The 18,206-nt window shown below is 43.1% G+C and overlaps 1 protein-coding gene across 11 annotated transcripts in view; it reads left to right on the top strand.

Moving 5' to 3' along the window:
- The first annotated feature begins 794 nt into the window (after window positions 1–794).
- The window catches only part of TMEM241 (transmembrane protein 241), a 143,673-nt gene continuing 126,261 nt past the window's right edge, over window positions 795–18,206 (top strand). For 3 of the 11 annotated variants that reach the window (XM_063699120.1, XM_063699122.1, XM_055368339.2), the window contains exons 1-3: window positions 812–1,005; window positions 8,101–8,147; window positions 17,316–17,393. In XM_063699120.1, coding sequence (XP_063555190.1) covers window positions 934–1,005; window positions 8,101–8,147; window positions 17,316–17,393 — 197 coding nt within the window. In that variant the 5' untranslated portion in view covers window positions 812–933. Of the gene's footprint in view, window positions 1,006–8,100; window positions 8,148–17,315; window positions 17,394–18,206 lie in introns of all 11 variants that reach the window. The other 8 variants (XM_055368337.2, XM_055368335.2, XM_055368340.2 and 5 more) reach the window with 5 other exon arrangements.

Here is an 18,206-nt window from a genome sequence, read left to right as displayed (position 1 = left end):
AGGGGACAAGCCGAGGTCAGCCCTCCCTCAATGCTGGAGGGAGCAGAGAGAAACAAGGCATGCTTCTGAAAAACAGAAAAATTACATAAGGGTTGGTGTATCGTTTTCCATCCACTGCTCCAGCACCAAGAGCCAGGAGGACTTTTGCTGTGGCTTAAGAGTGATGGTTTCCCCGTGTGTGGGTGTTTCTGAAAATCTGTGTGTTTCTACAGGCAGAGAACACTGGCACTTCTTGCTATTGTCCAAGTCCATCAATAGGTTTTCTTGCATGTTTACTAACATTTGCCGGAAGCCTCATGAGTCCAGTTTTCCACCCTAGAGACTAGGAATAGGAATAGGAATAGGAATAGGAATAGGAATAGGAATAGGAATAGGAATAGGGGCTGTGCTTGGGAAAGGGTTCTTATTTTATAGAAATGTCAAGAGAATGGAATGACTTTAAATACAAACAAAACTCAAAAAACCTATACTCAATTCCAGTTCCTTCTTCCTTCACCTTCCCTCTTTTAAGTGAACATTTGTTGCTGTTACCTTTTTTGTGTCATTTGCCAAAGCGCTACAGACTCAGTGGAGAAAATTGGGAAAATTCAGTGAAGCACGGGTAATATTTTGGTCTCATAGTTTAGAGATAGCGATGAACATTTTTCTTTAAACACTGATGGGGTATTGTGAACTGCGGTATGCTTTTTTCCTCTTTTGCCACTTTCTACTCTTTAAAAGAAGGATGACCGTCCTTCGAGGGCGCGGCCCCTTTAAGAAGGCAGACGCCAGGGGCGGTCCCCGCGCTGATTGGCGGAGCTCGGAGCCACGTGGCCGTCTCTGGGCTGCTGCTGCTGCCGCTGCCGCTGCCACTGCTGCTGCTGCGGGGGTCGGGCGGCGGCCGGGGGATTCGGGCAGGCACCGCGGATCCCCGGGAAGGGGACGAGTTGACAGATGTGCGTGAGGAGGTCTCTGGTCGGCCTCACCTTTTGTACCTGCTACCTGGCTTCTTACCTCACGAACAAGGTGAGGGGGCGGGGGCGGGAGGCAGCGAGTGCACGTGGGAGGTTTGAGTCGGAGAATCTTCCCGTGACAAACGGAGCCTCCTCCCGCTTTTTACCTCGTTCTTCCTGGTGGCGATGGAGATGGAGAGCGAACCTCCTCCGTGTGTGGGATGCTCTTTCAGAAATAGGATTTGCCAGCCTGTACTGTCCCCGTTTCCTGCACTGTAAAGCACGGTACATCTCCAGGGAAACAGGATTTTTGGGCTGGCCATTTGCCGGGAACTTGGTTTGGGGCTGTGTGGACTAGTTTTAAGAGAAAGCAAGCAATTGGCTCCTGCTCCCCCGGGGAGGAAGAGTCAGAAGAAATCTGACACATCCTGCCTTTTTTCTAAACACGCCCCTGTCCCAGAGCCCCCGTGAAGTTCCAGAAGCCTTTAAATAGAAGAGATTAAGCCGTCTCCCCCTCACACTGCTGATTCCCGAATCAATTTTTTTGTACGTCTCCATTGTAAGCACTTCAGGAGTTTTTCATGGAATTATTTTTTAAAATAAAACGTACATTTAGGTTTAAACTAATGTCATGACATCATGAAAACCTTCTGGTGAGGAGGCAGAGAAGCAGTGGTGCCAGGTTTGGGGTTTTGTTTTGCAAGGAGAGGGAAGCTGGCTTTAGGTTTGGTACCACGCAGGGAAAGGTTGGATCCAATAGGACCGAGTGGGCATGGCTGGGGCATTACCTGCTGCCCTGGACTCTGGGCTGGCCCCAGCCAAAGTGGGAATACAGGGTGCAAGACCACCTGGCCCCACTGTGGGGTCTTACTGCGGGCTCCCCACCTGCTCCCCGCTCTTCCTTTCTCCTCTCTTCCTCTCTGGAAAAGAACCATCGACAAACAGCATTTCCTTCTACCTCCCCTCCTACAATGAATGGCTGCCTTTATATATTCAGAGGATGCTCCCCAACCCCCTTTCCTTCTCCAGTTGATTTTTATTTTTATTTTTATTTTTATTTTTTTGAGATAGAGTCTCGCTCTGTCACCCAGGCTGGAGTGCAGTGACGTGATCTCGGCTCACTGCAACCTCTGCCTCCTGGGTTCAAGCGATTCTCCTGCCTCAGCCTCCCGAGTAGCTGGGGCTACAGGTGTGCGCCACCACGCTGGGCTAATTTTTGTATTTTTAGTAGAGACGGGGTTTCACCATGTTGTCCAGGCTGGTCTCGAACTCCTGACCTCAGGTGATCCGCATGCCTCAGCCTTCCAAAATGCTGAGATTACAGGTGTGAGCCACTGCGCCCGGCCTCCAGTTGATTTTTAGTTATGGCGATAAGCCTTTGAAGGTCCATAAATGCAGCCTTCCTGGGAGGCAGTGATGGGTTTTACTTCCTGGCTCCACTTACTCGGCGTTTGGAACCTTACTCTTTCTAAACCTAAGTTTCTTAACTTTAAGATGGGACAAAGAGTCCTCTTGAAATTGTTGTTGTGGCTGGGCGCGGTGGCTCATGCCTGTAATCCCAGCACTTTGGGAGGCCGAGGCGGGTGGATTATTTGAGGCCAGGAGTTCGAAACCAGCCTGGCCAGCATGGCGAAACCCCGTCTCTACTAAAAATACAAAAATTAGCCAGGCGTGGTGGCAGGCGCCTGTAATTCCAGCTACTCAGGTGGCTGAGGTAGGAGAATCACTTGAACCTGAGAGGCGGAGGTTGTAGTGAGCCGAGATCGCACTCCAGCCTGGGCAACAGAGCAAGACTCAGTTTCAAAAAAAAAAAAAAAGAGAGAAAGTGTTGTTGTGAGAGTTAATGGAAATGGTGTTGGCCAGGCACAGTGGCTCAGGCCTGTAATCCGAGCACTTTGGGAGGCTGAGGTGAGCGGATCGCTTGAAATCAGGAGTTTGAGACCAGCCTGGTAAATATGGTGAAACCCCATCTCTACTAAAAACACAAAAATTAGCCAGGCATAGTGGTGGGCACCTGTAATCCCAGCTACTCAGGAGGCTGAGGCATGAGAATCTCTTGAGCCAGGGAGGCGGAGGTTGCAGTGAGCGGAGATCACGCCACTGCACTGCAGCCTGGGCAATAGAGCCAGACTTCGTCTGAACAACAACAAAAGAAATGATGTTTGTAAGGTAGGTTGCCTAGTGCTTGCCATTGTGGCAAACTATAAGATAAGCGGTCGTTACTCTGGAAGAAAAGGACAATCTTTTGTTTATACTGTGACAGTAATTAGTAACTTTTAACAGATTTGTTTTCTTCTCATGGGACAAGTAGCTAAACTAAAGGCAGTTTTTTTGTTTGCTTGTTTGTTTGTTTGTTTGTTTTTTGTAGCACCTATTCAGAAATTTGTGAATTTGTGAAATCTCTGGCTTTTTCCATTTAACTCTTCTAATTTGTCTAGCGAACCTGATGGATATAATGATAAAATTTTACTTTAAAACAGAATAACCTTTCTTTTATTTCCACATAATCACTAGAAGGGATAGATTAACACATCTGTCATGAAAGCCCATGAGCCATGGCATTGGTTAGATAAAAAACATTTTATCTAAGCAAAAAAAAAGCAGACAAATAGCATTTAGTTCATAGAAATTAATGCCCCTCTTTGGATGTACATTTTCTTTCTTTCTTTTCCTTTCTTTTCTTTTTTTTTTTTTTTTTCTGAGACACAGGCTCACTCTGTCACCCAGGCTGGAGTGCAGTGGTGTGATCTCGGCTCACCACAACCTCCGCCTCCCAGGTTCAAGCGATTCTAGTGCCTCAGCCTCCCGAGTAGCTGGGACTACAGGTGTGCACCACCATGCTGGGCTAATATTTATATTTTTAGTAGAGATGGAGTTTCGTCATGTTGGCCAGGCTGGTCTTGAACTCCTGACCTCAGGTGATCCGCCCACCTCAGCCTCCCAAAGTGCTGGGATTACAGTCATGAGCCACCACTCCTGGCCTGGATGTACATTTTCATTTGTGGCACTTTTTCAAAGTTTTTTGGAGCCCCACGGCCTTTTATACATTTTTGTTTGTTTGTTTTTTGAGACAGGGTCTTCTTCTGTCACCCAGGCTGGAGTGCAGTGGTGCAATCATGGCTTACTGTAACCTCTGCCTCCTAGGCTCAAGCGATCCACACACCTCAGCCTCCTCAGTAGCTGGGACTACAGGCGTGCGCCACCATGCCTGGCTAATTTTTGTATTTTTTTTTTTTATGGAGACGAAGTTTTGCCATGTTACTCAGGCTAGTTTTTAACTCCTGGGCTCAAGCGATCTGCCCACCTTGCCTTGGCCTCCCAAATGCTGGGATTATAGGTATAAGCCACCGTGCCCAGCCAACAAATTTAATAAAAGGACAAAATACCTTCCATGTGCATAATGCATGTAGGTATTAGATGAAATTAAACCAAATTGTTTGGTCCCAGGAATATATAATCTGAATAATCGAAATCATAGCTGACCAAAGGTCCCGAGAATGTAAATACAATGGTTTGGAATGCTTTGGCTTGGGGATGTTGGGAAGTGTCAGAGCTAGTGGAAAGAGTAGGTCAAGAACAGCAGAAGGCAGGAAAGAAGGGGAGACCAAGGAGATTGTCTATAGAGAGAGGAGGAGGTGAGCTCGAGAGTGGGGGAGAGGAGATGGGAGAGCCAGGTAGGTTGTACATTATGGGACTCTGGTGAGGAACTTTATATCTCTTATAAGCTTGAACCTTTTATGGCCATTGTTTCATCTTCTCAAGCAGGATGGTGATGCTCCCTTCTGGTAACCAAGGCTGGGTGGGTCGGCTTGGACTAAGTAGAGGCCAACTGGGAAGAAATCTGCAGTGGACACCCCATGAGCATATTCATTCTACTATGAGCATATCCTACTATGAGCATATTCTATTATGAGCATATTGTACTCTAATGTGGCAGAGAGCATGTAATTTCTCTGCCACATTAATTTTCTTTTGAATTAGTGAAGTTTTTTTTTGTCTAAAGTAGAGGATGCTCTCTTCTAGTTTTTTGAAGCCTCCATTTCAGTTTATTTCCATTTTTTTAGTGTAATTTTCTCCTTCAGCAGTTCCCCTATTTATTCGTAGAAAGAAAATTCTTTTGAAAAAGATCTTATATAGCTCATTCTGACCCCCTTCTATTGTTTGAAAGAATGGTCGATATTTGTTAGAAGTTTGGAGCAGCAAGTGTGCTGTCAAAGGAAGCTGCCCTAGGTAGGGAGGGAGGAGAAAGCACCACACCCTTGAGCTCTGGCTTGGTGGCCTGGGCTGGCCCTGGCTGATGACTTGTTCCTCCGTCCTTTGGGAGGTTCCAGCTGTAATCAGGCCCTAGGCAGCCAGCTGTCCTTCTTCCCCTCATCGCAATTGAGCCTTCAGCTCAGAGGCAAAGTTCATTTCTGTTCTGGACAAGTGGTTGGCATCTGTAAAATACAAAGAATTTATTAAATTAATAAATACTAAAACCTCAGTGAAAATAAATGGGTAAACGGCAGAAGTAGACAATTCACTGAAAAAAGAGATACAAGGCCAGGCACAGTGGCTCATGCCTGTAATCCCAGCACTTTGAGAGGCCAAGACAGGTGGATCATCTGAGGTCAGGAGTTCGAGAGTAGCCAAAAATTAGCTGGGCATGGTGGTGCGTGCCTGTAGTCATTGCTACTTGGGAGGCTGAGGCAGGAACACCACTTGAACTGGGAGGCAAAGGTTGCAGTGAGCCAAGATTGCATCGTTACATTCCAGCCTGGGTGACAGAGCAAGACTCCATCTCAAAAAAAAAAAAAAAAGAGTTACAAGTGGATAATAAGCATAAGAAATTTGCTTGCATGCTTTTCAATGGCTCCAATTTTTTTTTTTTTTTTTGGAGACAGAGTCTTGCTCTGTTGCCAAGGCTGGAGTGCAGTGGTATGATCTTGGCCCACTGCAACCTCTGCCTCCCATGCTTAAGTGATCCTCTGACCTCAGCCTCCCAAGTAGCTGGGACTACAGGCTTGCACAACCATGTCCGGCTAATTTTTGTATTTTTTATCAAGATAGGGTCTCACCATGTCGCCCAGGCTAGTCTTCAACTCCTGGGCTCCCGCCTTGGCCTCCCAAAGTGCTGGAATTACAGGCGTCAATGGCTCCCAAATTGCTCCTTCTCTTTCTTTCTTTTTTTTTTTTTTTGGAGATGGAGTCTCACTCTGTCACCTAGGCTGGAGTGCAGTGGCTCAATCTCGGCTCACTGCAACCTCCACCTCCCGGGTTCAAGTGATTCTCCTGCCTCAGCTTCCTGAGTAGCTGGGGTTACAGGCACATACCACCACGCGCGGCTAATTTTTGTATTTTTAGTAGAGACGGGGTTTCACTATGTTGGTCAGGCTGGTCTCGAACTCCTGACCTCGTGATCCTCCCGCCTCGGCTTCCCAAAGTGCTGGGATTACAGGCGTGAGCCACCGCACATGGGGCTCCTTCTCTTTCCTCAAGAACCTCATTGCTAGGGCTTTGCTGTTCAATAGAATAGCATTTTGTCTGAGCAACACTTCTCAGTGATGTGAGGACTTACGTTTCTTTTTTCTCTGTTCTTTAGCAAGGTGAGGCAAGAGCTTCAGGATCTTTGATTTCCTCCAGTATGTAGGCCAAAGCTAAGCACACAGTAAACTAAATATTGTCATAATGAAGCTTGTTAAGGGCATTTCAGGCTGTGACTCAGATGCTCAGTTAATCCTTTCCTTTTCTCCATATAAGAATAAAAATATCAGAAAAGTAGGGAAGAGCATATTGAATTATGTAGTAAATAGAGGAAGAAGAGGAAGTGTAGAACAACGCATAAGCAGTTAGCCATAATTGTGGCATTTAGGAGCTCAGACAAGGGGAATTCTGTGTGGACTAATCCCTGGCAAAAAAGTAGATATATAAACTTGCCCAGCACCAGTCCACTCCATTTTTTTAGAGCGTGTGAAGGATCAGCAGAGTCCTTGCCTAAAGCCGTTTAATGGTTTTAGACTTAAAAAAGTAAATTCTACTTGGTCAATAATAGGAAAAAAATGGAAAAGATACCCAGAAGGATAAAACACAATTCCTTCACTCATAAAGTGCTGTAAATTCAATTAATATACATAAATATACATAAGAGAAATAGAAATTGACCTTAACTGAGTTGGTTTAAAAAAAGTCCGTAACATGCTAAAACACAGCAAAAACTATGACTCCTATGCAGAATTGGTTTGAAAAAATCATTTAATGCAAACAACATACAAAATCCTAAAATGCAGAATTAGTTTGAAAAAAAAATCATTTAATACAAAAGACATACAAAACCCTAAAAATTGAAGGACAACAAAGGAAAGAAAGACTAGGAGGTGATTTTACTTGAAGAGAAACAAAGAAAGGATTGGATTTTTAGGTAAACTGGACCATAGATGAAGTGGATACCCTGAGAAAACAGACTGTGTCCAGGGACTTGTCTGAATTACTCTGGGGCTGCTACAGTTACAATGTGACATTTCTGACATCTGGGAAGGTGCTGAGTGTTCCAGCATCTATAACATCAGACCCAGCTGCTGTGCTTCCATGTTTGCTCATGATGCCAGCTCCATTTCACCAACTAAAAGGCAGCCAGGCTTCTGGTAGCCCTGGGAAAAAGCAGCTCAATCTCTTTTTTCTTTTCTTTTTCTTTACTTTTTTTTTTTTTTTTTTTTGAGATAGACTCTCACTTTGTTGCCCAGGCTGGAGTGCAGTGGCGTGATTTCTGCTCACTGCAACCTCTGCCTCCTAGGTTCAAGCGATTCTTCTGCCTCAGCCTCCTGAGTAACTGGGACTACATGTGCGCACCACCACGCCCAGCTAATGTTTGTATTTTTAATAGAGACGGGGTTTCACCATATTGGCCAGGCTGGTCTCGAACTCCTCACCTTGTGATCTGCCTGCCTCAGCCTCCCAAAGTGCTGGGATTACAGGCATGAACCACCGTGCCCAGCCGGCTCAATTTCTTTAGTATGACTTGGGATGTCATTTGTTTGCCCAGTTTGTGATTTTGGTGGGAATAATGGCCTTTTTAAAACTTGAATTTACTTAGGTTATGTGGTTATGTTTTTTAATAGAAATGTCTTTGATTATATGGTTTGTCAATTTTCTATCATTTGAAATGTCCAGTAATTTGGTGTTTGTTTTTCAGTATGTGCTGTCTGTCTTGAAATTTACCTACCCTACATTATTCCAAGGGTGAGTATCTTCTTTGCTCTTTATATACATTTTTAGGAAATGTCCAACCAACATCATTCTTTGAAATAGTTTTAATAACTGCATAGATTTTTTTTGTCAAATAGACATATTGTAAGATATTTAGCCACCTTATTAACAGACATTTATGTTCTATTTTGGGGGTATGAAAACAATGTTACTAGACATTTTTGTGTTAAAGTCTGCCAGATTTCCAACTATTTCTTTGGGATTGATTCCTACATAAGAAATTTGGTTTAGGCTAGGCGTGGTGTCTCATTACTATAATACCAGCGCTTTGGGAGGCTGAGGCAAGAGGATTGTAGGAGGCCAGGAGTTCAAGACCAGTCTGGGCAACATAGCAAGACACTGTCTACAAAAAAAAATAAAAAAGAAAACTGGCTAACCATATGCAGAAAAATTAAACTGGACCCCTTTGTCTCACCATATACAAAAATTAACTCAGGATGGATTAAAGACTTAAATGTAAGATCTCAAACTCTAAAAATCCAAGAAGAAAACCTAGGAAATACTTTTCTGGACACTGGCTTAGACAAAGAATTTATGGTAAGTCCTCAAAAGCAAATGCAACAAATACAAAAATTGACAATTGGGACCTTATTAAACTAAAGACTTTCTGAACAGCAAAAGAAACTATTAACAGAGTAAACAGACAGCCTACAAAATGGGAGAAAATATTTGCAAACTATGCATCCAACAGAGGACTAATATCCACAATCTATAAGGAACCTAAATAAATCAACAAGAAAAAAACTAAATAATTCCTTTAAAAGTGGGCAAAGTCCACGAATAGACACTTCTCAAAACAAGACATGCAAGTGGCCAACATATGAAAAAATGCTTAGCATCATTAATCATCAGAGAAATGCAAATCAAAACCACAATGAGATACCACCTCATACCAGTCAGAATGGCTGTTATTAAAAAGTCAAAAAATGGCCGGTGTGGAGGCTCATGCCTGTAATCCCAGCACTTTGGGAGGCCAAGGTGGGAGGATTACCTGAGGTCAGGAGTTCAAGATCAGCCTGACCAGCATGGTGAAACCCCATGTCTACTAAAAATACAAAAAAATTAGCCAGGCATAATGGCACATTCCTGTAATCCCAGCTACTTGGGATGCTGAGGCAGGAGAATGGCTTGAACCTGGGAGGCGGAGGTTGGAGTGAGCTGGAGGTTGGAGTGAGCTGAGTTTGCACCGTTGTACTCCAGCCTGGGCAACAAGAGTGAAAATCCGTCTAAAAAAAAGGCAAAAAATAACATGTTGGCGAAGTTTTGGAGAAAAGGAAACGTTTATACACTGTTGGTAGGATTGTGAATTAGCTTAGCCCCTATGGAAAGCAGTTTGGAGACTTCTAAAAGAATGAAAAATAGAATTACCATTTGACCCAGCAATCCCATTACTGGGTATATACTCAAGGAAAATAAATTCTTCTACCAAAAATATACCTACACTCACGTGTATTTTATCACAGCACTATTCATAATAGCAAAGACATGGAATCAACCTAGGTGCCCATCAACAGTGGATTGGATAAAGAAAATCTGGTGTATATATATACCATGGAATACTACGCAGCCATAAAAAAGAGCACAATTATGTCCTTAGCAGCAGCATGGATGTAGCTGAAGGTCATTATCCTAAGTGAATTAACACAGAAAGAGAAAACCAAATACTGCATGTTTTTACTTATAAATGGCAGCTGAACATTGGGTACACATGGACATAAAGATGGAATAGTAGACACTGGGGATTCCCCAAGGGGAGAGTTAGGGAGAGGGGTAAGTAAGGATTGAAAAACTACCTATTAGGTACTGTGTTCACTGTCTGGGTGACAGGATCAATAAAGGCCCAAACCAGCATCACGCAATGTACCTGTGTAGCAAATCTGCACATGCACCCCTTGAATCTTAAAAAAAAAAAAAATTAGCTAGGCATGGTGACATGAACCTGTAGTCTCAGCTACTCAGGAGGTTGAGACAGGAGGATTGTTGGACCCTAAGAGTTAGAGGCTGCAGTGGGCTGTAATCATGCCACTGTACTCCAGCTTGGGTGACAGAGTGAGATCCTGTCTAAAAAACATAAAAATTAATAAATTTTGGCTAAAGTGCATGAACTTCTTTAGTATTCTCCTTGAATATTAACATATTCTTTTCCAAAAATGTTTTACCAATTGACATTGCCACTCAGCCTCTATGTGAACGTTTCTATAATATTGTACTCAAACTGTGATTCTCTTTGCTGATTTCATGAGCAAAAGGTATGTTGTTTTGTCGTATAATTTTTTAGATTATTCATCAAGGTGGACAGTTTTCTTATGCATATTATCCACTTGTATGTCTTTTTTAGTGAATTGTCTAGTTGTGCCTTTTACCCATTTATTTTCATTGAGGTTTTAGTGTTTTTCTTATTAATTTAATAAATTCTTTTTTTTTATTATTATACTTTAAGTTCTGGGGTACATGTGCACAGTGTGCAGGTTTGTTACGTATGTATACATGTGCCATGTTGGTGCGCTGTGCCCATTAACTCGTCATTTACATTAGGTGTATCTCCTAATGCTATCCCTCCCCTCTCCCCCCAACCCATGGCAGGCCCCTGTGTGTGATGTTCCCCACCCTGTGCCCAAGTGTTCTCATTGTTCAATTCCCACCTATGAGTGAGAACGTGTGGTGTTTGGTTTTCTGTCCTTGCGATAGTTTGCTCAGAATGATGGTTTCCAGCTTCATCCATGTCCCTACAAAGGACGTGAACTCATCCTTTTTTATGGCTGCATAGTATTCCATGGTGTATATGTGCCACATTTTCTTAATCCAGTCTATCATTGGTGGACATTTGGGTTGGTTCCAAGTCTTTGCTATTGTGAATAGTGCCGCAGTAAACATACGTGTGCATGTGTCTTTATAGCAGCGTGATTTATAATCCTTTGGGTATATACCCAGTAATGGGATGGCTGGGTCAAATGGTATTTCTAGTTCTGGATCCTTGAGGAATCACCACACTGTCTTCCACAATGGTTGAACTAGTTTACAGTCCCACCGACAGTGTAAAAGTATTCCTATTTCTCCACATCCTCTCCAGCACCTGTTGTTTTCTGACCTTTTAATGATCGCCATTCTAACTGGTGTGAGATGGTATCTCATTGTGGTTTTGATTTGCATTTCTCTGATGGCCAGTGATGATGAGCATTTTTTCATGTGTCTGTTGGCTGTATAAATGTCTTCTTTTGAGAAGTGTCCATTCATATCCTTTGCCCACTTTTTGATGGGGTTGTTTGATATTTTCTTGTAAATTTGTTTGAGTTCTTTGTGGATTCTGGATATTAGCCCTTTGTCAGATGGGTAGATTGTAAAAATTTTCTCCCATTCTGTAGGTTGCCTATTCACTCTGATGGTAGGTTCTTTTGCTGTGCAGAAGCTCTTGAGTTTAATCAAATCCCATTTGTCAATTTTGGCTTTTGTTGCCATTGCTTTTGGTGTTTTAGTCATGAAGTCCTTGCCCATGCCTATGTCCTGAATGGTATTGACTAGGTTTTCTTCTAGGGTTTCTATGGTTTTAGGTCTAACATTTAAGTCTTTAATCCATCTTGAATTAATTTTTGTATAAGTTGTAAGGAAGGGATCCAGTTTCAGCTTTCTACATATGGCTAGCCAGTTTTCCCACCACCATTTATTAAATAGGGAATCCTTTCCCCATTTCTTGTTTTTGTCAGGTTTGTCAAAGATCAAATGGTTGTAGATGTGTGGTATTATTTCTGGGGGCTCTGTTCTGTTCCATTGGTCTATATCTCTGTTTTGGTACCAGTACCATGCTGTTTTGGTTACTGTAGCCTTGTAGTATAGTTTGAAGTCAGGTAGCATGATGCCTCCAGCTTTGTTCTTTTTGCTTAGGATTGTCTTGGCAATGTGGGCTCTTTTTTGGTTCCATATGAACTTTAAAGTAGTTTTTTCCAATTCTGTGAAGAAAGTCATTGGCAGCTTGATGGCGATGGCATTGAATCTATAAATTACCTTGGGCGGTATGGCCATTTTCACGATATTGATTCTTCCTATCCATGAGCGTGGAATATTCTTCCATTTGTTTGTGTTCTCTTCTATTTTGTTGAGCAGTGGTTTGTAGTTCTCCTTGGAGAGGTCCTTCACATCCCTTGTAAGTTGGATTCCTAGGTATTTTATTCTCTTTGAAGCAATTGTGAATGGGAATTCACTCCTGATTTGGCTCTCTGTTTGTCTGTTATTGGTGTATAGGAATTTAATAAATTCTTTATATTTTAAGGAGCTCAACCTGTTGTCCATCATGTTTTTGGAAATAATTTTTGCAATTTGTTCTTTGCCTTTTAATTTGTTTAAAATTATTTTGATTATTTAAATATTTTTTATGTGGTCAAATATATTGATTGTTTCTTTCATGATTGCTTCCATTGCTTTTATGTTTTTTTCTTCTCCATCATAAAACCATTTCGATATTCACCTATATTTCATTAAAGCTTTATTCAAGTTTTAATCCTTGTCAGTTTAATTTAGTGTATGGTGCAGTGTGAGGAAATTGTCCCTTCCCCAGTAGTTAACTAATTTATACTGGCCTCATTTATTCTATAATCCTTCCTTTTGCCTTATGCCCAAAGGCATAATCATCATTTAGATATTCACCTGTATTTCCTTAAAGCTTTATTCAAGCTTTAATTGTTGTCAGTTTAATTTAGTGTATGGTGCAATGTAAGGAAATTGTCCCTTCCCCAGTAGTTAACTAATTTATACTAGCCTCATTTATTGTATAATCCTTCCTTTGGCCTTATGTCCAAAGGACATATAATAATCTGTATATGATTGTTAATATCATATACGGACTGTCCCAACTTAAGGACGGTTGGACTTACAATTGTTTGACTGTACAATGGTGTGAAAGCAATATGCTTTCAGTAGAAACCATACTTCAGCTTTTGAGTTTTGCTCTTTCCCAGGCAGATATGCCATACAACACTCTCTCCTGATGCTGGGCAGTAGCAGCAAGTGGTGAGCTGCAGCTCTCAGCCAGCCACACTAATATAAATGTTCTGAACATGTTTGTGGTAGGCGAGGCCAAGCTCTGGTGTTCAGTAGGTTATGTGTATTCAATGCTCTTTCAGTTATGACATTTTCAGTGTATGATCAATTTGTTGGGATATAACCCCATTCTAAGTTGAAGAGCATCTGTATAAAGTCATTTTTTTGGCTGGGCGCAGTGGCTCACACCTGTAACCTCAGCACTTTGGAAGGCCAAGGTGGGAGGATCTCTTGAGGCCAGGAGTTTGAGACCAGCTTGGCCAACATGATGAAACCCTGTCTCTACTAAAAATACAAAAATTAGCCAGGTGTGATGGTGAGCACCTGTAGTCCCTGCTACTTGGGAGGCTGAAACACGCAAATTGCTTGAACCCAGGAAGTGGAGGTTGCAATGAACTGAGATCATGCCACTGCACTCCAATCTGGGCAACAGTGCAAGACTGTCCCAAAAATAAAAGATAAAAAATAATAAAATCATTTTTCTAGGGTCTCTTTTTGGGTAAGTATTTGTCAATTTTGATGTTAAGGGACTAGTGCTGAATTGTTTTAATTATTAAACCATTTAAATATGTAGTAGAGCAAGCCATCCCTCATTCTTCTTTTAAAAAAATGTTTATTATATTATCACCACTTTGTTATTTCAGGTGAACTTTAAAATACTTTGTCAAGCTCCTCCCTAATATTTCATAGCAAACGTGTTTGTTTGTTTTTGTAGAGGCAGGCTCCCTCTCTGTCACCCAGGCTGGAGTACAGTGGCATGTACTCCATAGCTCTCTGCAGCTTTGAACTCCTGGCCTCAAGCGAACCTCCCAGGATTACAGGTGTGAGCCACTGTGCCCAGCCTCATAGCAAAAGTTTTAAAGTGTCTTCTGTGATTATGGGTATTTTAGTCAATAAAGCTGGGATACTGGTTTCTCTCTTACAGAGTAGCAAGTGTTTTTTTGGTTCTGGTTGTCTTTCCACATCTCCAAAGGTAGAGGAACTTAGCGAATGTGCATAGGAAAGGGTAATCTCTACGCTTGGATTGCCATTCTTTTCCCTGTCCTTGGATGAGACAGACTGAATGCACCTCCCCCATAGAATGTAAGATCTACAAAGGCAGGAATTTTGACTTACCCATTTTGTCACTGGAGTATTCCAAGTGCCTAGAACAATGCTTGGTGTCTGGTAGGGCAGAGTAACGTATTCTGCAGATGCCTGGGGTACATCAGTGAAGGAAACAGATCCCTGCCCTCATGGAGCTTGCTTTTTAAATTCCATCTGTTCCTTAAATTCACCTGCAGTGAATGGTTACCCTCCATTTAACTGCACAACTCAGAACCTGGGAGTGATTCTTGTTTCCTTTGTCTCCTTCATCTTCAACATCCAGTTAGCCACCAGGGCCTCCTAGACATCTTCAGCATCTGTCCACTTTCTTTATCCATCTTGCCCCTTTCTGGGCCACTGTCATCTCTCCAATTACTTTAAAAACTCCTAACTTACTTCTTTACCCCTAGTCTTGCTTCTCTCAGTAACATTCCCTCCCTTGTAAAGAGAGGGAGCTTCCCCAAATGCAAATGCGACGTGTCACTCCCATGCCTGGAACCCTTCAGTGAGTCCCCAGTTTGAAGTCCCAGCTCCTTATGATTGACGTGGTCCTTCAGGATCAGCCCCTTCTCTCCAGGGTCAGCCCTTGCTGCCCCCTCTCCAGTGCTCCAGTGCTGGGGTCCAGACCAAATGAACTTCTCCAAGAAGCTTTGAATCAAGCCATTGTTGCTCTCACTTCTGGGCCTTTGTCTCTTCTGGGTCTTCTGCTTTGAACACACTTTGGGTTTTTGCTCAAATTTATTTTCTCTAGGAAGTCCTACCCACTCACTAGACTAGGTTAGTTGCCCTCAGTAGAGTGGCTTATAGTACCTGGTACACTTCCTTTTAGGGCTTCACACAGTTTCTTGTAATTATTGATTAATTACCTTACTTTCACTAGACCGGGGTTTCTCAACCTTGGAATGACATTCCAGCCACTGACATTTTGAGTTGGATAATTCTTTGCAGTGGGGACTGCCCTGCACATTGTAGGATGTTTAGCAGCATCCCTGGCTTCTACTGGCTAGATTCCAGTGGCATACCTTCCGCTCCTCTCCCCCGGTTGTAACAACCAAACATTTCTCTAGACACTGCCAAATGCCCCCTGGAGGGGAAGATCGCCTGGTTGAGAATCACTGTACTAGACCAAACTGTTTGAAGGCAGGACCCACATTTGGTGTGTTCTGCTTGGCTGGGTCAGTGAAACTTCACACAGGATATGTGCAAACTGGGTGTTATAGGCTGAGCAGGTGTTCACTACAGACAAAGAGATGGGAGGAACATTATGGGGCAAGAGGATGGCACACCCAGACTCCTAGAAGTATGACATGGCCTGGCATGTTCCCAAGGCTGTGGGCCATCTGCTGTGGCTGGAATGTGGCTGCACACAGCAGACAGACAGGAGCTGACTGTGGAGAGGGGCGGGTGCAAGTCCCAAAGGACTTTATGTGTCACACCCAAGTGACTTGTCCTTTAGGCCAGAGTTCTCAACTGTAGTGTCGCAACACATGGGTGTGTTGTGGTCATAGTCACTTCCGAGGTGAGGTGTCTCAAGTCATTTATCATGAAAAACAGGGTTTTGACATTTATGAATGACTCAAGTAAAATAAAAAAGCAATTAGAGCAAGCAGCTGTCCCTCTCACTCATTTGGCATTCTGATGTGCTTTCTGCATTGGGAGGGGGAGGGGTGTTTGTGACCTGTGCTGCCCCTGCACTGTGCATGCTGGGGGCTGTGTGTCTCAGGTGAGCTTCATGACCCCGAATGTGTTGTTGGCAGAAAAGAGGCTGAGGGTTGCTGCCTGTGGCACCAGGAAGAATCATCTGTTTTTAAAACAAGCGAGTAGCTCAATTAAATTTGCATTTTAGGACAAACCCTTTGACTGCAAAGTAAAGAATGGATGGGGGGGCAACCTTGGAGAGAGGGGGACCAGTTAAGGGACTAATGCTGTGAGCCAGGCATGAGATGATGAGAGCCTGAATTGAGACAGAGGCAGGAGGGTTGGTGGGGAAGACTTCAGATTTGAGTGCTGTTATGGGGATAAATAAAATCAATAGGATATTGTGCTTAGACAAGGGAGGTAAAGGCCAAAGAGGTGAGGTGGAATGCCACCTAAGTTTCTGGTTTGGCTGATTGGGGATAGGGAGGATGATCTGAGGGAGAGGTTCGGGGTAATGATTTAGGCATGTTATCACTGGGAGCTTGGTAGGGAGGATGGGAGGGGGCTGAGGGTTGAAACGGTATCTGTTGGGCACAAGGTATACTATTCAGTTGATGGACACTGGAAGCCCAAACCTCACCATTACTCACTATATCCATGTAACAAACCAGCATATATACCCCCAAATCTATGAATAAAAACAATAATAATAATCGTTGAGAGCTTGTGGGAGATATTGTGGCAGTATCCAAGTGAGAACGGGGATTTGGGAATCATCAATGTAGAGGCAGTGGGAGAAGCAGTGGCTATGAGTGAGGCTGTTCAGGAAAAGTCTAGAATAAGAGGAGAAGAGGCCAGGCATGGTGGCTCAAGCCTATAATGCCAGCACTTTGGGAGGCCAAGGCAGGAGGATCATGAGGTCAGGAGATCGAGACCACCCCGGCTAACAGGGTAAAATCCTGTCTCTACTAAAAATACAAAAAATTAGCCAGGCATGGTGGCATGCACCTGTAATCCCAGCTACTCAGGAGGCAGAGGCAGGAGAATCGCTTGAACCTGGGATGCGGAGGTTGCAGTGAGCCGAGATTGCAACATTGCACTCCAGCCTGGGCAACGGAGCGAAACTCCGTCTCAAAAAAAAAAAAAAAAAAAAAGAGGAGAAGAATGTCAATGTCAGTACTTGCTGGACAGCTGGACTCAAGGAAATAGTAGAGATTGAGAAGGAAAGGTCTGAGAAATGGGATAATTGGGAGAGAGTAGGAGAAAAGAGTAGTAAATAGAGTTGAACTTGTCTCTTTGTGTCAGTCAGCACAGATCTGCTGGGGCTGGATGGTGTTGGAGACTATAGCACTCTATGAAATTCACATTGCCCCTTGTCCTTTCCAGGTGGCAGACGCTCATTGGTGGACTTTTGCTTCATGTGTCCTGGAAACTGGGCTGGGTAGAGATCAACAGCAGTTCAAGGTATAACCTCTCTATGCTGGAATCATGCATGATTCACACTCTGCTTGCTTTTGATATTATATAATTTCATATGGTGTTACACTGGAAACACAGAGGTTTATTTATTTACTTATTTATTTATTTTTGAGACAGAGTCTCACTCTGTCTCCCAGGCTAGGGTGCAGTGGCATGATCTTGGCTCGCTGCAACCTCTGCTTCCCAGATTCAAGCAATTCTCATGCCTCAGCCTCCTGAGTAGCTGGGATTACAGGCGCACACCACCATGCCCGGCTAATTTTTGTATTTTTAGTAGAGACGGGGTTTCACCATATTGGCCAGGCTGGTCTCGAACTCCTGACCTCAAGTGATCCACCTGCTTTGACCTCCCAAAATGCTAGGATTACAGGCGTGAGCCACCATGCCCAGCCAAAACAGAGGTTTGTTTGATTTGTTTGATCTCTTAGTTCCCTTCTAACCATGCGGTTTAGTGATTTTATTTTCAGATAAAATTCAAATAGTATTTTCCTGGGTAATAATGCCACTAATATAGTATTAACTGATACATTGATGTAGTGTGGGGAAAAAAGTTAATTAAGATATATATTTTATAACGTCAAATTAATTTTGCTTTGTTTTAGATCATAGGATATGATGAATGAAATTATATTAGCTTAAAATTTTTTTTTAGTAAATTTCTTATTTTAAATTATTTCTGGCTGGGCATGGTGGCTAATGCCTGTAATCCCAGCACTTTGGGAAACCAAGGCGGGAAGATCACTTGAACCCAAGAGTTTGAGACCAGCCTGGACAACGTAGGGAGATCCCACCTCTACA

Source organism: Gorilla gorilla, chromosome 17 (assembly GCF_029281585.2).
Source record: "Gorilla gorilla gorilla isolate KB3781 chromosome 17, NHGRI_mGorGor1-v2.1_pri, whole genome shotgun sequence".
Taxonomy (NCBI): Eukaryota; Metazoa; Chordata; class Mammalia; order Primates; family Hominidae; genus Gorilla; species Gorilla gorilla.
Note: the sequence above shows the minus strand (reverse complement) of the source record. Positions and strands in the feature narration are given on the sequence as shown.